The 21,260-nt window shown below is 52.5% G+C and overlaps 2 protein-coding genes across 3 annotated transcripts; one reads left to right on the plus strand and one right to left on the minus strand.

Moving 5' to 3' along the window:
• Nucleotides 1–341: 341 nt before the first annotated feature.
• Nucleotides 342–9,524, minus strand: Znf319 (zinc finger protein 319). 2 transcript variants are annotated; one of them, XM_048431797.3, is made up of 2 exons: nucleotides 9,460–9,524; nucleotides 342–7,140 (listed from the first exon to the last, which is right to left on the minus strand). In XM_048431797.3, the coding sequence occupies exon 2, from the start codon at nucleotides 6,884–6,886 to the stop codon at nucleotides 5,141–5,143; it is 1,746 nt and encodes a 581-aa protein (XP_048287754.1). In that variant the 5' UTR covers nucleotides 6,887–7,140; nucleotides 9,460–9,524; the 3' UTR covers nucleotides 342–5,140. The 2 variants fall into 2 exon arrangements, with proteins under 2 accessions (XP_048287754.1, XP_048287746.1); XM_048431789.3 differs by lacking the exon at nucleotides 9,460–9,524 and adding an exon at nucleotides 8,789–9,424.
• Nucleotides 9,525–9,546: 22 nt separating this feature from the next.
• Usb1 (U6 snRNA biogenesis phosphodiesterase 1) lies at nucleotides 9,547–20,785 on the plus strand. Its single transcript, XM_048431806.3, has 7 exons — nucleotides 9,547–9,748; nucleotides 10,626–10,792; nucleotides 12,687–12,870; nucleotides 15,705–15,758; nucleotides 17,290–17,395; nucleotides 18,601–18,684; nucleotides 19,783–20,785. The coding sequence occupies exons 1-7, from the start codon at nucleotides 9,636–9,638 to the stop codon at nucleotides 19,885–19,887; spliced, it is 813 nt and encodes a 270-aa protein (XP_048287763.2). The 5' UTR covers nucleotides 9,547–9,635; the 3' UTR covers nucleotides 19,888–20,785.
• The last annotated feature ends 475 nt before the right edge of the window (nucleotides 20,786–21,260 follow it).

A 21,260-nucleotide genomic window follows, 5' to 3' on the forward strand; every position in this document is an offset into this window, starting at 1 on the left:
CTTCCTTGACCCAGAATGACTAAGAAAGTTCACCACATAATGTGGCCCAGCTTTGGGGCCTGTGCCTGGGCCAGTGTTCTACTGAACACTCAGGTGACAAAGACAAGCAGTCAGCCTTCCTTTATTGGTGCTTTGAGCCCAATTGAGAAAAACAGGTTTGCAGGCCAAGCCACTTTAAACCCCAAACCACATTCCCCTAGTCCAAGATTCCACAAGGGACAACCCATAACAGTAATTAAGGTTCTTGTCCACTGGCTGTACATTTAATACCAACTTTAAAAATACAAGAAATAGAAACTGTACCTAACAATAAAGGGAGTAGAAAGCATAAGCAAAAACAATTGAGCATGTACTTTTTATTAAGTTTTTAAGTGCTTCACAGGCCCCATGAGGTAAGTCGTTTTAAATCCATTTACTAGCTGGTTAATTAAATGGACTTGGGGCTGAAGAGATGGCTCAGAGATTGAGAGCTGGCTGCTGTTCTAGAGAACCCAGGTTCAGTTCTCAGCACCCACATGGAGGCTCAGAACCATCTTAACTCTAATTCCTGGGGATATAGCCCTCTTCTGACCTCCAAGGGGCACCAGGCACACAGGTGGTGCACATACACGCACGCAGGCAAAACACTCATTCACAGAAGTCTAAATAAATGGGCTTGAGGAAGCGGTGACTGGCCCAAGACCACATAGCCGGTGACTAGCAAGTTGAAAGCAGAGGAATTGTGACCACTTCATTCTGCTTCTTTCCTGCTCTGAGAAACAAGCCAAGAGTTGGGACGAAAGCAGGGGTGCTTCCTGGGAACTGGGGACTAAAGACGGACTTAGAAGGGATGTCCCGTTAGAAAACTAAGAAGCCAAGATTGGTGGCATACATATATAGTCCCAGGCGATCTGGAGGCTGCGGCATGACAAACAGCCCAGTAGTGTGGGACTAGCCTGAGAGACAGACATAGGGATGCTCTCAGAAGTACTAGTGGTCACTACCTCACTGCCTTGACCACCTCGTCACCTTCAGGAGTTCATGGCTCATGATAAACAGATCCTACGGGAAATCTTTACTGCAATTGTAACCTTGGGGATCGTGCAGCCAGCATGACCTCATCTCAAGGCCCTTTGGACCTGCACACAATCAGTTCCCTGGCGTTTCCAGACTCCACCACATTTTCTCGCTGCTCTGTCCTATTCTTAGGATCTAGTGTCCCAAACTGTGTCCAAAGCCACCCTTCCACCAGCCTTAAAGGGCCTCACATGCCCCCTTCTCTCATTCTTCCCAAAGACCACAGCACAGGGGCCTTGGCTGTTTTAGGGGACGTACATATCTGGCCAGTAGTCTTAGTTGCCAGCATTCCTTTTACCTCCATTATGAGGTGCAGGAATGGGATCTGGGTCTCCAGAATCAATGCGAGCAAATTTGGACTGAATGAAATTCCTACTATAAAGAAACAGTAGTGTTTATTACAGAGCAGCATGGGGAAATGCATCATAGCCCAAGGGTTGGGGCAGGCTCAGAAATAATGCTCAAGCTGAGATGGGGCGTGGTGAAGATGTGGGACTGTTCCCAGATGGCTGTGGCCATTTTTACTGCCTGTTTGCCTGTGGCTGCACATACATGTGGAAGCTAGAGATCAACATGGATGTCCTCAATCATTCCCCACCTCATTTTTTGAAATAGGGTCCCTCACTGAATCCAGTATTCACCAAATGGCTAGACTGACTGGTAGGAGCTCCAGGAATGCCCGTATGTCCTGTCATTCCCCCACCTGTGCTCCCAGCCTACGGATACAACCATGCAGATGCTGGGTATTCAAATTCAGGTCCCCATGCTTGAGCAGCAAGTACTGCGCCAACTGGACCTTTTCCTCTCTACTTCTGATTCATTTAAACTCTTGTCTGAAGTTCTTGTCCTGTGCCTGGCAAACAGCGGTGCTCGGTTATGGTCGTGGAAGAAACAAAGGGAGGAATGCAGAGCCAGGGTTGGGCGGGGACATAGGGAAGGGGGAGATCCCACAACCCTGTCCCCACAGACTGCCGTTTATAGGATACTGCAGCAGAAGCCTCTGGAGATGCAGACAGACAGCAGCCAAGGCTCTTCCTGGGGTTGTGACCTCTAGGGACTGAAATGCTTGCTTGAGGGTGGGATGCAGACCTCATCACCAGAGCCTGGCTGGGGCCTTCTGGACCGTCACAGGGTGAGTAGTCCAGGGTGGGACGTTGTCAGTCAGCTCTGGAGGGAGAGCAGGGTTATGGGCCAGGAAGGAGGTGACCTTCTGTGGCAGTACCACGAGGCCAGGCCCTTTAAGGACCTACCCCTCTGCCTGCATGGGAAGGCGGACAACAGTAGTTTGGATCTGTCAGGGAGCTGAGCACCAGCTGGGTCAGGAGGAACATTTTGTTGCCTTGATCCCCTGGCCAGACTGGGTGTCAGGGACAGTCCTGGTCAGAAAAGTGACTTGGAGCCAGAATGCCAGGGATGTCCTGGCCATGTTGCCTGTCTTTCACGTGTGCAGGTGAACTCCAGGGCACTTACCACTGTGTGGCTTGAACAATCCCCGAGCCTCCAAACGGTCTGGACAAAGGAGTGTTCAGGCCTGTCCTACCCACCAAGTAGTGGCATCTAGGTCACACAACTAGAAAATAAGCGGGGCCTGGAGCCTGGCACAGACAGCTGCCGAATGGCAGAAACCTATGGGACAGAATCTCCTGGCTTCTCAGGGCCACACGAGGAATGGGTCACTCTTAGGAACACGTGTGGTTTATGGGTAGCTCCGTGCCCTTTAACTTTCTACCTTTTACCTAGGACAGGGTGCCTTCGGCTCTCAGATGCCAGGCTGAGGGCTATCTCTCCCTCTCTCCAGTTCCACTCTGGCCTATGTGAGTTACAGACAGACTGCTGTAGGCAAGGATGGAGCACAGGCGAAATGTATGTAAGGATGGAGGTAAAGGCACTGGGCTTGGCCCACCAAGGGATCACTGTAGGGCAGACCAAATGGTGAGAGTGGGCTGGCCGGGCTCGGTGGATCCACCGCTGTCCCAGGGAGCACCGGAATGCATTTTTTTTTTTTTTTTTTTTTTTGCCATCTCCAGCTTCTTTTTCTCACAGTCTAGCTCCCTTCTCAAGGGCTATGGTTAAACCTTAAAGTCAGGTAGGGTGGGGAACACTGCACCTGGTACCTGCCAGTTTGTCCATAGCTTCCCCTCAGTCTCAACAATGACTTCATGCAATTCTCACAACAGAGGCAAGTTAGCCTCCCAATTTGGTTTTTGGTTGTCAGATGAGGCAACTGTGTCAAAGAGGTTAAGTGACCAGTCCAAGGTCACACAGCTGGAAGCCTCAAAGCTCAGGATTGAAGCCTAGCCCCAACCTGCCTCTCTGGTTGGTGTGGCTGTCAGACTCTGCACCTCCCATCATTCCCTTCGGAAAGAACAGTAGAGAGCTGTGGGCTGCACCGGTCAATGTCTTTACTTCTAGAGCACACATCAAACTCACTGGATATTAACATCAAAAGTGGCTGCCTAAAATGGAGTCATTCTTTTAAAAATTCCAAACTCTCATATTTATATATGATCCAAAATGACATGAAAGTAAGCTATACAATGTTATGAATAGTGTAACAAACTGCTTTTAGAATGTAAAATCAAAGGGGAAAATGAGCAGGTAGGACTGGACTGTTGTAGCCTGAGTTCCAGTCTGTTGAGGCTTTGTGACAAGAGTCAGGTCAAGAGGAGTGCTAATGTGTCTCTGCGGCTGCAGGCCAGAGCCTGGACAGACAGAGCAGGTGCATGCAGCCAGCTGGACTTTTGGAGACAAGAGGTGTGGTGGTGTTCTCCTACCATCTGGCCCTTGGCTTGGGTGCCAGTGAGTCTTCTTTCAAGACTCATGGACGGGGGGTGGGGGGGCTGAGGAGGGCATGGGCATGGCTGGGTTTAGAATGATGACTTTGACAACAAAGATCCTCCAGGTTCTGGAGGTGGCTCTGGCCATCCAGTGATGGTGGCCGACCATGTACCTGCTAAGAACGCTGCCCACTAAGCTCTTTTATTCTTGTGTCCCAAAGTTTGCTATAGGAGGCAGGCTGTGAGTAGCCAAAGGTCTAAGGGGATGCTAGAACTCAACAGAGAGCAGGTTGTTTTGGCAACAGCGCCCAAGCCCATGAGCAGACTGCTGGCTCATGGTATCCATGGGTTAGAAGGGCTCTGTGAAGTGAGAAGCCATTCCTCACCCTGGGTGCCCAGAACTCCATTTGGCAGGGCTGGGACAACCTGAAATCATGACTCTGAGCCCCAGACACTTTGGTTCACACAGTTTGGGAAGAAGGGGCCTGTTTATGACTGCTGGGGAAATCATGGGCTTGGTTCTCCTTCCTCCCCACCCCAGGAATGAGGTTGGGGTGAGGGGACTAACAGCCTCCCCCTTCTACAGCTGCAGCTCTGCCAAGGGCACACTCACAGTCAGGAGGGGCTTCCGCAGACTCAGGACTGCCCTTGGCACACAGGCTTGTGTCCCTTTCCCTGTGGACAGCACTGGCTGGCCCGAGGGTGTCATGGGATGTCTCTGCTTCCCCCAGCCTGGCCCCTTGGCTTCAAGCACACCCTGCCCAAAGACTCCTATCCTACTTATCTCGACTATCAGACACTTGGGGCTCGGGCACATTCACCCTAGCTGGGCAATCTGAGCCTGCAGCTCATGGTCCACACTCTAAGTATCCAGAACTGTCACAAAGCTGGCCTTCCCCACCCCCTAAAAAAAGCAATCTGAGGGAAACCCTACTTCCTTCTTCCCAAGCCACCTGGCTTCTAACTAGGCTGAACAATTTGGGAAGGTTGGGTTGACATCCCTCACACCTGGGGCAGAGGCACCTGATTACAGGTGGGATTTAAGTTCCCTATAGATGGGAGGGAAGGCAGCAGGCTCTCAGAAAGCAAGTCCTGTCGTGGGGTAGAGGTTAACGGAATCTGGTCTGGCCCCAGCAGTTTGGCTGCTCCCATGGCTGATCTGGTGCTAGGAGAACTGAACATGCACACCCTCCACCTGCCCAGAACCCTTTGGTCCTCACTCCTGAGGAGGGAGCTGGTTGACAGGCTTGCTGCCAAGCAGCTGCAAGCAGGCGAGACTGGACAGGGCAGGTGGTAACCCCGAGGCCTCAGGGCAGGCAGGCCGCCACCTGGTAGGCGCCCTCTGCAGCCGCAGCGGCAGCGCTGTGCTGGGCACTGTGCTCCTGGAGCAGCGCCACATCCAGGAAGCGTTCGCCACACCACACACACTTGAACTGCTGCTCACGGGCGTGAACGCCCTGGTGCTTGTTGAGATGCTCGCGCTGCTTGAAGGCTTTATCGCAGTTGGGGCACTTGTAGGGCTTCTCACCCGTGTGCACTCGCCGGTGACGCTGCAGGTCTGAAGCGTACTTGAAGCGCTTCTCACAGTCTGGGCATTTGAGCGGTTTCTCGCGGGCCGGGTCACAGCGGTGCTGCACGAACTCCGAGGAGGAGAAAAAGCGGCGCTCACACAGGGTGCAGCGCAGAGGCTTCTCTGCAGCCGCGCAGTGCGACAGCTGGTGCTTCTGCAGGGCAGACGCCCGCTTGTAGGCCTTGTTGCACACCGGGCACTTGAAGGGCCGCTCTGTGGAGGTTGGCAAGCACTTGTGCCGCAGCAGCTCAGCAGACTGGTCGAAGCCCTTCTGGCACACCGGGCACTTGAAGAGAGTCTCCAGGGTGTGCACGTGCTGGTGGTAGAGCAGGTGGCTGGGCTGCCCAAAGCCCTTCTCACACAAGCCGCACTTGAAGGGCTCCTCCGTCTTGTGTGTGCGCCGGTGCCGCATCAGCGCATACTGCTGCTTGAAGCCCATGGGGCACAGGTCACACTTGAAGGGCCGCTCGGCACTGTGAGTGCGCTCATGCTGCCGCAGGTCCGATGGCCTCTTGAAGGCCTTCTGGCACTCGCCGCAGCGAAAGGGCCGCTCACCGCTCGGGGTGCAAGGGTGCTGCAGCAATTCCGACGACTCTTTGAAGTGCAGCTCGCACACGTTGCAGCGGAACAGGTGGTGCTCGCCCGAGTGCGCGTACATGTGACGCACCAGGTGGGAGCGGTGCTTGAAGGTCTTCTCGCAGACCGCGCACTTGTAGGGCCGCTCGGAGCTGTGTGTGCGCTTGTGGTGCACCAGGTGGGAGGACTGGCTGAAGCTCTTGTCACACAACGTGCACTTGTACGGCTTCTCTCCAGTGTGGATCCGCTCGTGCCGGGAGAGCTCCGACAGGTGCTTGAAGGGTTTCTGGCAGATAGGGCAGCTGTAGGGCTTCTCAGGCTGTTCCACTGGGGCAACATTAGCGGGTGGAGGTGCCGAGGGCAGCGATGGGGCAGTAGTGGTGGCCGGTTCGGCAGCCTCCGCTGGCTTGTAGGTCTTATCACAGATGGAGCACTTCACCATGCCAGTGTGGGAGCTGTGGTGTTGGGCCAGCGAGGTGAGCAGTGAGAAGCCCATTTTGCAGACACCGCAGACAAAAGGCTTCTGCTCAGCCTGCACACACTGGTGTTCCAGCAGGTCAGTGGCCTGATGGAATATCTTGAGACACTGTGTGCACTGGAAGGAGCGGTCGTGGCCTGCCAGGCACTGGTGCTCGTGAGGGCTGGAGAGGTGTGCGAGGTCATGGCCACACACACCACATTTGGGGCCGGGCTCCCCTGCTTGCAGAGGTGCATGCTGTGGGGGCTGCAGGCCTGGGTCAGGTTGCAGCAGTATACCATAGACAGCACAGCCTAGTGGGTTTTCAGCCGTGCCCGGGGGCAGCGTGTGTTCAGCCAGGGCTGGTGGTGGTTCTGCATGGTGCTGAGGCTGTGGTGGCTGTGGCTGTTGTGGTTGCGTCTGTGGTGGCTGCTGCCAACTTTCCGACATGCTTGGGAAGATGAAACTGGGTTTGGACAGTAATGGCTTCAGTTTCCCGCTTAAGGTGAACCCAACCCTGAGAGAAGTTACTGGATCTCAGGGACGGACAAGAACCTCACACAAGGCACAGAGGAGAACTGGTCAGATAGCCCTTGTCATGAGCCAAGAAGATAGCCTACAATGCAGTGCTTACAGGGCAGGGGGCTCTTCGGGACAGGGTCCCAGCAATGCTGAGAAGGCTCTGCCTTCCCCAGTAATCGGTTCTGTAGGGAAGAGAGACACAGTGAACTTGAGGCAGGAATAAGTGGCCTTCCCCTTATCTTTTTCTATGCTGCCCACACTCACATCACAGATACAAACTACCTCAGGAGAGGGAGATGCTCGGGGCTGGAAAGCTGCTCCCCTCATCCTATCAAGGAAGTCTGGTGGCAGCTCCATTCCTCCATGCAAAGGGGAAGGGAGCCATGTCCGTGCCCATTTTCTTCAATTCCCCATCCTTGGGAAGGACATCTCAGCCTCCACAAATCCCCTCTAGTTTCCATACGGCCTTATTCAGTCAGGTGCCTCACAGGGTCTGGGGTGACCTGTCCCTAAGGCCTGCCAGCCCCCGTCACATTAACATGAGGACTCCGCTGTTTTAAAAGATCAGCGAAATCTGCCGGCAGAAGGAAACCACACCCACAAGGCACCAGTCCTAAGGCAAATGAACTGTGGAAGCGAATATTAATACAAGGGTATTAAGGACCGTCTCAAAAACCCTCTTCTTCATGGGATTGGTCCACGCTCTTCTTCACCTGCACCCCAGGTCTTTCCCAGGGCACATGCATCTCAAGTTACAACAGGATGAACGACCTTGCAGGGAGGGTTAAATGGCAGGTTCACAGACCCACCCAAGCTGAACTTCTGTACTCTAACCATCTCCCAGAGGATGCCGGAGTTAGACAGGAGAAAGCATGCCACAGGGTGCTTCTCTTCCAGGCTCGAAACATTCACAATAATCAATGCAAAATAAAGCCCACCCAACCCCAAATCTCTACTTCCCCTCTTTGAGGAAACCCAAGGCAATTCCAGAGAGGGAGGAACTTTTGGAACCAAAGGCAACCCCTTTCTAGGTTCTCAGCTCATCTGCCGCCGCTTAGATTTAAAAGTGTGTTAAGTATTCTCTGAGAGGAAGGAAGGAAGAAAGGTAGAAAATGACCTCACAAGCCAGTCCAGCTTCTAACTGTTCCGCTAAAGAAACCTAAGAATCAAGCAGAAAGTTGTCATCCTCAGCATCTTCTGGGAAAGAAGGGAATAAAGATGCTGCTGCGCCTTTATTCCAAGGAGTATGTACCAAGGAGTATGAACAAGCCGCCACAGCGTTCCTAAGGTAGAGAGGAGGGGGGATTGCTCTGAACGCTGTCCGGTCTAGCTGTATCAATCCAACTGTGTGTTATTTTTCCTGGTTTGAATGGCTGTCAATTCCAGCGGCCACCCCGACTCTCCACCTTCAGGAGCAACCCCACTGCCTACCCCAACCCTTCTCCAGAAAGGTGAAGCCAGGAACACTCTCAGATCACTCCGCAAAGGGCAGGAGAGAGTAGGGGAGGGATTGGAAAAGCAAGGAGAAGCCCCCACCTGCGCCCCACCCTAGCCCTTCTTCCTCTCCGGGTAACTGAATGAAAGCTGGTCACCTCCAATCAGGCCCAGCTGGGCTACCTCCTGTCAGCTCTGGCTCCGGATGGCCCAGTCGCTGCGTCCCGAGAAAGGGTGGCTCGGGCCGAAGAAGGCCCCAGAGCCTCAAACCGTGCCCGGGAAGCGTCTGCGCTTCCAGGCCTGGCCTGGGCCGTCCCAGAACTCAGGGGGCTCTCCCGAGGTGCGGTGGGCACTGGAGTGATCCCCCGATACAGCCCCGGGTACCCTGGCGCTCACCTGCTCCAGGCCGCCCGCGGGGTCAGGCGCGGGGCGAGCGGAGACCAGCTGCTTTCTCGGCTGCCTCTTTATTCCGGCTCCATCCGCCGCGGCGCGGCCTACGCACCCTGCCAATCCCCGGCCTCGCGTAGCAGAGGCGGACCGCTCGGGGGCGGGAGACGGGTTTGTGGCGGCCGGAACCGACGAATCGACTCGCGCACTCGGGCTAGCGGGACCCGGGCAGCGGACGGACGAGCGAGCGGACAGACCGACGGTCTTGCAGAGACCGGCGGACGGGCGGGCGGCGCGAGGCCGGGGAGGCGGGGTCGGGGGAGGAGCCGCGGCCCGGGCGGCGGCTGCGGAGGAACCAGAGGCACGGTGAGAGGCCGCCCCCTACCGGGAATCCGTGGCCCGGCCGGCCCGAGCCTGTAGGTACGGAGGGGCGGGGCCGGAGCCTCGGGATTCGCTCCCCGAAGCCTACGGTGCTAAGGCGCCCGGGGTCCAGCCCCAGCCCTGTCCCTGCTAGCCACAGCCCGTCCCACCGCCTCTCCGGTCTTCTTCAGCGGACGCGCCGCTCAGCTCGCTCTCAAGAGGGACCCTGGGGCTCTGACTTTGTGCAGGTCTGACGAGCGGAGCCGCACTGGGGCACTAGGGCGGCTGAACCCGCCAAGAAGGCCTCCTGCAGCACTTACCGCGTAGCCGGCGGGCGCAGTTTGCGGTAGTCCTCTGGGCTCTGCCCCCTCCGTCGTAAGGCCCCGCCCCGGGGTGGAGCTACTCTAGGTCCCGCCCCCTGAGAGCACTTCCGGCTCAGCGGAACTGGGGGCGCCGGCTTAAGGTGCCCGCGGATTCCGCCTGTGGTCAAGGCCCCATGAGCGAGGCGCCCCTGGTGGGCTACAGCAGCAGCGGTTCGGAGGATGAAGCCGAGGCCGCCGCCGCCGCCGCCGCGAGGCGTAGCAAACCCGGGTCCGGGGGCCGCCGTTGGTGAGGAGCGGGGAAGTTTCTATCACGAGGGCGCGATTCTTTGGAAACCCTGGTGGGACCCGAGCCTCCGGGATACCCGGGAGGGTGGGTCAGTTCCCCGGGAAGAAGAAAAAGAAATGACGAGGGAAAGAAGAATTCAGAGCACACCCTGGACAAGCCCCAAAATGGCACCACCACCGCCTTGGCTAAGGCAAAGTTGGGAGTGAGGTCATGGGTTCCAGGCCAGCTCTAGCCAGTGCATTTTTCTCCCTTGGTGTGCAAGCATGTTCCTTTCAAGATCTGTTTCTTCATTTGAACACAATGCAACAATCAACGCTTTTCACTCGTCTAGTAAATGCTCAGTGAACAGCCACTGGGAGCTAGCCACACTGGAGACTGGACTCTCCAGACTGATGCAAAATCTATGGGGATCTTATACTTCAAGGACCTTAGGTCCTTAAATACCGGTCTTTGCAGAGCGCAGTATGTTGTTAGTTCATTGCACAAGAGCTCTAGCAAATAGAAAAAAGCTTTACACACGAGGAAATTAATGTTCAAGATCACAGAGCTACTTCAGTTCAGGCCTGTTCAGCTAGGTAATAAAGACCTCCAAGCCACACTACTACCTGCTCTAGTGTTTCCCATGGCGACCAAGAGCCCCGCTGAGCCTCCCAGATTAACTGGGAGGCTTCGGTAATTCTAGAGCTCTGTGGCTCTCTAGATGCTCAAACACCTGCCTGGAGATACACACTCAGCTGCTGTGACTGAGGAAGGAGGATCAGATTTGATGCCAGCCTATACTACAGACAAGACTGCTGTAGAATCACTGTGCATAAGGGCTCAGAACTTTTGTTGGATGTGCAAAGGAAGACCATGCTTGTTCTTTCTTCTTTTGCAGTGGCCAGAACCCCCTTCCCACTCAGAGGTTCCCGGTACCTGACAGTGTACTGAGCATGTTCTCTGGTGAGGAGGAGGGGCCTGAGGATGACAGTACAAAACACGGGGGGCGCATCCGCTCCTTTCCCCATGAGCGTGGCAACTGGGCCACCCACATCTACATACCATGTGAGTCACTTACTAATGGCAAATTGTCAGAAACAGGTACCCCTTAGCTGTGGCTAGGAGGACGAAACCAGGGCCCCTGTGTGCTGGACTCATCCCACCCCAGCCTTGAGGAGGTGACAGGCTAATCAGACCTGGGTGTTCTGAAAGTTACATGCTTCTTAGGGTCTCTGTTTCCCTAAAGCGGGGTGATAATATCTATCTCTTTGGAAGGTTAAGTAGGATAATCTACGTCAGCTTCTTAGCACAGCACACAAGGTGACAGCTCTAACCTAGTGTAGAGTCTCCCATTATCAGCCCCACCGTCAGAGTGCTGCATTTCTTATAACAGATGAACCCGCTTATTTTTGGGTTTTTGAGACAAGATCTCTCTGTGTAGTCCTGTCTGCCCTAGGACTCCAAGATCTGCCTGCCTCTGTCTCCCCAGGGCTGGAGTTAAAGGTGTGTGCCACTACCACCCGGCTTGAGCCCATATTATAATCACCAGACTTCACAGTTTGTATAATGGGTAAATCTTGGTGTTGTATATTCTGTGAGTTTAGACAAACCTAAAAAGATGTGCATCTACACTATTGTGGAGAGTAAGGCCACTGCGATACGAATCTTCATGCTCGACTTAGCCGTCCCTGCCCTCCAACAACATGTTTCCACAAATTTGCCTTCTCCAAACTGTCACAGAATTGGGATCATTTAGTATATAGCCTCTCAGATGGGCTGCTTTGGCTCAGTAGTGTACATTTAAGGTTCCTCTGTGCCTTGGCACACTTGATAGTTCATTTCTTCTTAGCGCTAAACTGTCTGGCTGTATGTTTACCAACTAAAGGGCATTTTGGTTGTTTCTTACTTTGGACAGATAAGCATCAGGATGCTTTAAGCGGGCATGACTTTAATCTCAGCACTTGGGGGTAGAAGCAAGTGGATCTCTTTGAGTTCTAGGCCAGCCAGAGCTACATAGTAAGACCCTGTCTCAAAAAATAAAGTAAAATAAAATATGTGCTGGATGGTGGTGGCTCATGCCTTTAATCTCAGCACTCGGGAAGCAGAGGCAGGCAAATCTCTGTGAGTTCAAGGCCAGCCTGGTCTACAGAGCTAATTCCAGGACACCCAGAGCTACACAGGGAAACGCTGACTCAAAAAAAGTACATGTGTGCTATAGGTTTTTGTGTGGACATGTTTCAGTAGCTCCTTTGTGTAAATGATAAGGGATGTGACTGATGGATTTCATGATTGTATGGGAACTGTATGTTTAAATTTGTCCCCCACAATGGCTGTCCCATTTTACATTTCCAACAGCAGTGAGTGTCCTTGCCAGCACTTGACGCAGCCAGCACTCTGCAGGGCAGGTGCTCTTTCTCACTGTTGACCCACGTGAGGCATCCTTCATGTGCCTCTTGCTGTCTGTCCATCTTCCTGGGCAAGTTGTATATTAGGATAGTGCTCCTATATTTTAGTGAACTTTTCTTTCTTTCTTTTTCTTTTTTTGAGACAGGGTCTCCCTGTGTATCCCTGGCTGGCGTGGAACTCACTAAAATCACCTGCCTGAGCTCCCAAGTGCTGGGACGATGAAGACCTCCTGTAATCTGGCTTTCTTACCTAGAGGTTCTGTGTTTTCTGTGCTTCTCATTAGGTATTTCTCAGTCTGCCCCCCACCCCTAGGCAGTGTCTTTTCAGAGCAGACATTTTGGTTGTTGTTTGTTTTCCCTGTGTAACAATCCTAGCTGTCCTGGAACTAGCTCCTGTAGACCAGGGTGGCCTCGAACTCACGGAGATTCACCTGCCTCTGCCTCCCGAGTGCTGGGATTAAAGGCGTGCGCCGCCACCGCCCGGCTTCTCCGGGCTCCTTATTCCTCTGTGACAGCTTGGCTGAGGCCAGTCTCCTCTCCTCGCTCTTCTCTAGACGAAGCGAAGGAAGAGTTCCTGGATCTGCTCGACAAGCTGCTGCACCGAGCTCAGACGTGTGTGCCCCGGCTGGTACGGATGGAGGAGTTCCACCTCAGTCTGTCTCAGAGCGTGGTTCTCCGGCACCACTGGATCCTTCCCTTCGTGCAGGTCCTCAAAGATCACATGGCCTCTTTCCAAAGGTGAGCACTTCCCTCTTCTGTCTGTCGTGTCTGTCAGATGTGTCTCACCCCCCACACCCGGCCCCTTGTGCTTGGAGATAGGAACGGTGCCAAGCAAGCAGACCAGACCTGCGGCTGCTGTGTCCCCTTCTGTGTAATGCGGGCACCTCGCACGAACGACTCAACTGCTCTCCCTCTGTTGTCTGCAGAAACCCTGCTGTCCGTCTGTGTGCTCGCACCTAGGGCTTCCAGCACTTCTCTTCCCAGATATGTAAGAGCTTCTCATACCGACACATCTGCAACTCTCCAGAGACTGACTGAGTATCCTACAGTTTAGTTCAGTTCTGACACCGGTGCCCCAGAGGGCAACCTCACAGCCCAAGGGCTTCGTCCCACCAGCTGCCCTCTACAGTAGATGCCAGCTCATGTTAGGTCCCTAGGTCAGCCAAGAATTCTGATTTTGTTATAGATCAGAGCTCTCTAAGACCCCACCCCACTGCTCGGGGAGCCTGAGGAAGGAATTTGCTCCATTGCAGTCAGTTGGTGAGAAAACCAGAGTATAGCGCCTCTCAGTCTCATCTACTGTGATCGCCATTACCAGATTTAGTAAGCCAGCTGCGTACTGTCAGGTCTGTCCCAGGTGCCAGAACCCAACCTAAATTGACTTCACCCAACTGGAATTACAGATGGGCTCAGAGACGGCCCTAGTTTCACGCATGAGGAGATGGAGGTAGCCAGAGATGTTACCCGGGCTGTGCTGTCTCAGCTCTGCCCCATGAGGTTGACTTCCTTCTCTCAATGACAAGGAAACCCACCAGTGTGTGTGTGTGTGCGTGTCTTCATGTGAATACAGGTACATGCATGCAGAAGTCAAGTGTTGGTCCTTACCTTCCACATTGTTTGGGATAGGATCTCTGTACTGTTTTTCTGCCGTGTGTCTCAGACTGCATAGCCCCTGAGCATCCAGGATTCTCCCACCTCTGTCACATCTCCCAATGGGCGCACTGGAAGTGCAGATGCTGACACTTCTGTGTCCAGCTTTTACACGGGCTCCAGAGTTTTGAACTCACATCCTCACACTTGTCTGGCTACAACTTTTACCCACTGCGCTATCTCCCCTACCCTGCAGGCTCCTTTTAAAATGTGTTTATTAGGCTTGAGGGAGGGTGCTTCGGCTGTAAGAGCACTGGCTGTTGTTGCAGAGCACCTAGATTCAGTTCCCAGCCCCAATTGGCAGCTCAAGCTGTCTGTAACTCTAGTTCCAGAGGCTCTCATGGCTTCTTCTGGCCGCCATAGGCACTCCGTACATGTGGTGCACAGACTACATGCAGACAAAAACTCTCAAAAAAGAAAAGGAAAATTTAAAGTGTTTGTGGGTGTGGGCGTGGCATGCCTATGCATACACGTGTGGGGTCTGTGCCTCTGTGCATGTGGCGGCCAAAAGCAGACATCAGCTGTCTGTCACTCTCTGCCTGTTCCTTTGAGACAGGGCCTTACTCAAACCTGGAGCTTGTGTTTTCTTGGCTAGGCTTGGAACCTGCAAGCCCCAGCCATCCTCTCTGTCCAGCTTATAGCTGGGGTTACAGGTGTATACAGGATGCCCAGCTTGTTAGTTGGGTCCTGGTATCAGAATTCCAGTCTTTCATATATTTCCATGTGATTTCAGCAGACGTCATGGGAATGACTTTGGTTAGTCTGACTCTGCTCATATTCTCCCCTTAAGTAAAGAGTGGAAATGCCCTTTCCCTTATTCTAGAGGATGCTGCTGCCCCTTTCTTACTGGAGCTCTGTTTCCTGGACAAATTAGCATTCAGTCTGGGTGATCAGCACATTGTCATGGTAACAAGACTGACAGGTGCACTGCAGGCTGCATGAAGGTGAGAAGCCAGTGCATGAGAATCCCATGAACAAGGTCTGGGAAGCCACTCCCTCAGCATCCTAGTGGGAACTAGTTCTTTAACAGAGCAAGCTGGGACCTCTGGAGACGACCCAAGAGTCATTCAAGAATATCATGCTCTGTGGGACGTGTGTTGCTTGTTGCCCTGCTCACTTGAGGACCAGAGAGCGGCCCCTGGAGCGCTGGCTTGTGTCTTTGAGGAAATGGACTTGATGTTGTCTTGGCTCCATTTGCTGCCCTGTGTTCTCAGTGAAGCTAGAGCATCTGCAAACCCTCAGTGCATTGAGTTGAGATGACCAAACCTGGGCAGTTCAGCCCCGACTCTGGCCCCTGTGTAACTAATACAGGTGCTGAGTGAGTGGGGTTTCTGCCCTACTTTCCACCGCCAGACCCGCTTCAACAGAGACTCCTCACTCTTTAGGCGAGATCAAGGGCTTTGCAAGCAAATGGACTGAGCCTCATCTCCTGCCTCACCAAAGTCAGCCTCACAGGTCCAGTTTCTTGTGCATAATTATAGGGCCTGCCTCACAGGGTCATATCAACTGTTTCCACCCACACAATGAACGATTTTCTCAGTACATAGGTGGTTTCAAGTTGTATATTGGGATGGACTGTTCTTTGCAAAGCAAACTTTTTGCTTCTACAAGGGTAATTTAGGGTCTTGTCTAACTATAAGATATTTTTAGTTCAATCATGGAGTAACAATGTTGCTTGTAAAAATGAGTTAATTATATTTTAAATTGCTGTTTAGGGGAGGTATTTAGAGGGACTGATGTTACTTGTTTGTTTGTTGAGATAGGCTGCTACTGTAAATTGAGATCTTCTGCCTTGGTCTCTAGAGCACACACTGTAGACACCCATCACCATCCCCTGCTGAAAAGGCTGGGGATTTTTTTGTTTTTAAACATGAACTATTGTTTATGTCTTTCTTTTTTTTCTTTCTTCTTTTAAATTTCAGGTTCTTCTTTACTGCCAACCAGGTAAAGATTTATACCAACCAAGAGAAAACCAGGTGGGTCCCTGACTGTGTTGCAAAGATAGAAGGGATACACTTCGCTTTCACGTATATTATGGGGCATCTGTTCTCCAAAATAAAATAAATTAATAAATTTACTTTATTAAATAAATAAATATTAAAAATAAACAAAACTCAAGCTTATTCAGAAGCACTGAGGGAGTTTGGGGAGCAGTGCAGGTGCAGGAGAGCCATCTCAGTATAGAGCAGCCTGAGCAGGTGGAGCCCCCTCCCTGCCATTGTGGTGAGCTCCCATTACCTTCCCTTCTGCACCATTTCTCACTTCCCCTTTCTTGCCCATTGCCAAAGGAGCCAATGAGGTTTGAAAACGTAGAAGTCCTAAAGCATTAAGTGAACATAAGCAGGCATTTTTAGCCTGGCGGTGGTGGCGCACACCTTTAATCCCAGCACTTGGGAGGCAGAAGCAGGCAGATCTCTGTGGGTTCAAGGCCAGCCTGGTATAGAGGGAGTTCCAGGACAGCTAGGACTACACAGAGAAGCCCTGTTGTTGAATTACCTCAGGTCGAGAAATAACCAGGCTAGCTAAAAGATAAAACAGTTATAGTTTTATTAATTATAAGGGGCAAACTCACAAAACAGAAACGAGAAGTCAGAGCTCAGCTGTGCTGCGAGGGAATCACACAGAGAGAGCACACAAGCCAAGCTGTGTTTTTCTCTCTCAGAAAGCCACACCCTAACTTGATTCCCCCTCTTAAAGATAATTGGTTGACAAAAATTCCCCATCACCCTGTCTCAAACTTTCCCCTCCCCCGTCCCAAAAAAAGAAGGCATTTTTATCTGCAGGGCCTCTTGTCCACTTCATTCACTGAGCCACCCCTCCCAGCCGCTCTGAGAGGGCTCGATTCTCCCTCAGTCTAGGCTACAGAACTTTATAATATAAGCTGAAGGGTTTCCAGGAGTGGGAAGCCAATTGTGGCAGATACTTCCAAGCAACTGAGGACAGAATCTGTGACTCTGATAACATAGAGATCACTATACTCATTGGCTGCTTTGACAAGAGCATTTCTAAGAGAGCGTTAAAAGTGGAACACCAGCTAGTACAGAGGAAGACAGCAGGCCACCATTTTGTTGTTGTTGTTGTTTTACGGTGTTTCGTTGAGAATTGGATGAGGGCTGGCTGAAGATGCAGTTCAGGGGAGGATTTAATTGCTGACAGCAGTTCTCACCTGCAGGGGAAAGCGGGTGCCAGAGAGCAGAGCCTGGAGAGGGTGATGGGCCCAGGAGTCCGCCCGAGAGGGGAGCAGGCAAGGGGACGAGGTGTGCAGTGGTTGATGAAGGCTGCCCTGCAGGGCTCCTTAGACAGGAGAGAAGGCGTCCAGTGAGGGCAGGTTTCTAAGTGAGGGAGGAAGGGGGTGGAAGGTGGTACGCAGAGCAGCAGGGCATGCACTGGAAGGAGGCTGAGCCACAGATCCCTGGCTTCCCGTTGGATGCCTCCTGCCCCTGCTTGTGAGGCTGTGCTCTCGCAGGCTGCGTTTGTGCCCCTGTTGACTCCACTGCCTCTTCCTAGGACCTTCATTGGACTCGAGGTCAGTTCAGGGCATGCCCAGTTCTTGGACCTGGTTTCAGAGGTGGACAGAGTCATGGAGGAATTTGACCTCACCACCTTCTACCAGGTAATGCACACGGTTGGGGAAAATGAACAGAGATGATTACGGTCTGCCACAGGGCTGCTGCACACTGGCCCGTCTAGAACAGAGCATCCTCAGAGAAGCCTCATCAGAGGCAATCTCCCCATATGGAGCCCCGAGTGCCAGCGCACAGGATTGGGGTCTGGGGTATCACAAGTTCTAGTCTGCCCAAAGCCCAACGTCAGAGCACTGTTTGTGCATCTCAAGATTTGTGCTTTCAGCTCTGTGAGGTATCCGGCTTTGCCTTGTTCGCAGGCATCTCCAGCATTTAGTCAAATGGCCCTTCTGGAAGAGCTGTGGCTTCACATCCTCCCTGTCCCTCCCCTCTGTTCTTGTGGGGACTCAGAGTCCAGCTTGAGTGGCACAGCTTCAAAAGGCCATTGGTTTTATTCTCTGTGTTTTCAAAACCATGACAGGTGTACAGTTATTTTTAAATAGAATTATTGTTTCTCCAAAATTGTGACCATTTTTGACTTTTGTTCTTTTAATTTGAAAAGTATGGCCTCTGCTGGAAGGTTCTGGATCAGAAAATAGAGTCAGAGCCAGGCATGATAGTGCATGCCTTTAACCCTGAAGCTGCAAGTTCAAGATTAAGGCACCTATATGATTGGTTTCTGATGAGGGCTGTGGCTTGTAAGAGGCATCCCTCACTGTGCCCTTCCATCATGGAGGAAAAGGAGCATATAGCTTCTCTACACCCCCCTCTTAGTTTTTAATTATTTTTGTGCTTATGGATGCTTTGCCTTCCTTTTCGGCTATGCACCGTGTGTGTGCAGTGCCCTTGGAGGCCATAAGAGGGTGTCAGATCCTCCTGGGACCAGTATCCCAGACATTCCTTACAGAGTCTTGTTAACCATCAAGTGGGCACGGAGGATCAAACCTTTGTCCTCTGGAAAAGCTGCCAGTGTTCTTAACCGCTGAGCCGTTGCCCATGCATATCTCTTGCTGAGGGCACCACCCTGTGCCCTCTTCTAACCCTGATTACCTCCAGACACATCACACTGGGGTTAGGCTTTCACTGTTTGCAGTTGTGGGAGGAGTACAGTTCAGTCTGTAGTGGGGACCATCATAAGCCACTTTGTCTGTGTAGGCAGGGGATGAGACAGGACTTCAGCCCTCGGCACTGGCCAGGGATCCTACAGGGAGACCTGACAGGACTGTCATAGGCCTGCCATGGCATTCTTCCCTAGGACCCTTCATTTCATGTCAGTCTGGCCTGGTGTGTGGGTGACGCACGGCTGCAGCTGGAGGGACAGTGCCTGCAGGAACTACAGGTGAGTTTCCAGGGCAGGGGCACAGAGCTCTGAGCTCCGGAGTGATGATGAGCCAATGACAGAAAGGGAAGGACTGGACACTGGAACCTAAATCTGTAGGAAACTGAGTGGCATAGAAGAGACCCTCAACTGCCCCCCTCCTGCTCAGAGTGTCACCCCGGAGCCAGCAGCTGGGATCTAAGTGGCACTCAGGGAAACAGAACTGCACTGTAACAAAACCTCTAGGACTTTGTGTGCCCTGCCTTACACCTGACACGAGATGAGGGTGACCTCCCCCACCCTGGACCAGCCATTTATCTGCGGTCAGAGGTTTGGGTCTGGCAGTTGTAAATAGAGGAAGAATGCCAGGTACCAGGAAGCTCCAGCCCTCAGCGCCTGTTACCTCACGGGTTTTACTTTTGAGTCAGGTCTCACAAGGTCTCCTTGCTGGGCCTGGAGCTCACTGTAGAGCAGGCAAGTCTCAAACCTGCCGTGTTCCTCCTACCTCAGATTCTGAGATGGCAGGCCTGTGCCACCAGGTCTGGCTATATTTTGATAGCAGGTGAAACAGGCAACCTTCCCGTCAGTGCCCGGAAGAACTAGCAGTGCCCGTGCACAGTGCCTGGCGGTGTGCAAGTCGGTAGCTCTCATGTTTTTCTCAAGAGAAGCCAGAAATCCAGATTTTTATGTGCAGTCTTCTGATTTTCTGATGTTGGTAACTGGTTCGGATTTTATTTTTTTATTCTATTTTATTTTGGCTTGGTTTTTCAAGACATGGCCTCTTTTTGTAGACCACACTGTCCTCGGGTGCCTGATTTGGATTTTTAAAAAGTACTTTGCGAGTCAAAATCTGTAGAGGCCTTGGGCCATGATCTCTGTTGGCACCTTCCCCTTGGCCTGGCCATGTGGAAGGCAGCAAGAGCTCCAGGAGAGCCCAGCCCCAAACTAGCTCAGAGGGCTCCGTGTGTCTTCACTGTCAGTGGAGGTGGAGTGACAGGCCTAGCTCATAAGATTGTAAGGTGATTGGTATTGCCCAGCCTATCAGACTGGCATTGTTTGTGGTGCCTCGGGGACTGATTCCTCTTAACGTGGCTGTCATCTTCCTGCTGCTGGCTGAAGGAAATCGTGGATGAGTTTGAAGATTCTGAGATGCTGCTGCGTGTGCTGGCTGAGCAGGTCCGCTGCAAGTCCGGGAACAAATTCTTCTCAATGCCTTTGAAGTGAACTTTGCCCCATGCCTCTCTCTAGGCCAGCTGAGATGGAGGAGCTTGCTGCCATCAGTGGTATACCCCAAGCAATAAGCCCTAATCACACACTTAGCACTCACTGTTGAAGCGGGCTCCTCTTTCCTGGTCCTTTAGGGTAGTAGGTGGGTTGGTTGCTGCTGTGGTGCGGTCATTTCCAGAAGTCACCAGTAGAGGGCAGCCCGGGCCTCTAATTCTTCTGTTAGTCTAGTCTGGTAAAAGAAAATGAGCCCTGCTGTGGGGTCCACCCCAGAGGAGTCCCCACTGAGGTCTCTCCCCTGCAGTAATCTGTATCCATGCCATTGGCCAACACAGAGTTTTTAAACTCATTGTACCCAGACTCACCTCTGTCAAACTGGAGGCTTCACTGAGTCTGTCACCCCCCCCCCCTTAATCTCCTTTATTTATCACTTTTTCCTTCATCCCATCCTGTGCCAGGAGAGGTCATTTCAGGGCCAGGGCACGGGGTGCTAACTTGTGGTCAGCAGCAGTTTTCTTCATTCCTTCCTCCCACTTACCCAGCCAGGTGCCTGGGGAGAGCCCAGCAGATGTTTCATCTTGGCTGGCTATAGCTGCCGGCCAGGCCTCCAACACCTATGACCCCTGGTCCCCCCCACCCACTTTCCCAAGGAAGCACAGAGACACCTTCCCTCCAGGCAAAATACTCCTGCCCTTGGGGCTGAGCCTTCTCCAGGGGTGGGGGTGGGGTGGGAGGTGGAGAGGCCAGGGAGGCACCAGGGATTTTATTTTCCACCAAGCTCTTCTCGGGGCAAAGAACCAAACCTCTCCAGTTGTCATGGGGATTTCTAGTAATGGATGAAGAAATATTTTTTTTACAGTTTTAAATTATGTTCAACAAATAAAATCTGCCTTTTTAATGTGGTGTCTTATTTTAAACTACTCCTGCTTTAAAGGTGAGTGGTGCCGCTGCCTCCCCTCCAGCTGTGCTTCATGGTCCGGGGGCTCTTGCGAGGCTCTGTTATGATTAGAGGTTTTTATGTATTTATTTGTTTTGGTGTTCGTGTGTGTGTGTGTGTGTGTGTGTGTGTGTGTGTGTGTGTGTGTGTGTGTGCGTGCGCAGGCACGTGAGTTCCGCGCACAGCTCTCAGGAGTCAATTCTTTCCTGCCACTTTGTAGGCTCCGTGGTTGTTCTGAAAATGAACTTCTAGCCAGTGAGCCCTCTCACTGCCCCTCTGTGGTAACTGTGACTCAAGAAAAAAAAAATGTTGGGCTTGGGGATGCTGGAGAGGTAGCTGCTCCTTCAGAGGGCATAGATTTGATGCCACACCCATGTGGCAGCTCGAAACCATTCATGACTCCAGTCCTTCTGGCCCCTCAAGCACCAGGAATGTA

Source organism: Myodes glareolus, chromosome 22 (assembly GCF_982192425.1).
Source record: "Myodes glareolus chromosome 22, mMyoGla1.1, whole genome shotgun sequence".
In the NCBI taxonomy this organism is placed as follows: Eukaryota; Metazoa; Chordata; class Mammalia; order Rodentia; family Cricetidae; genus Myodes; species Myodes glareolus.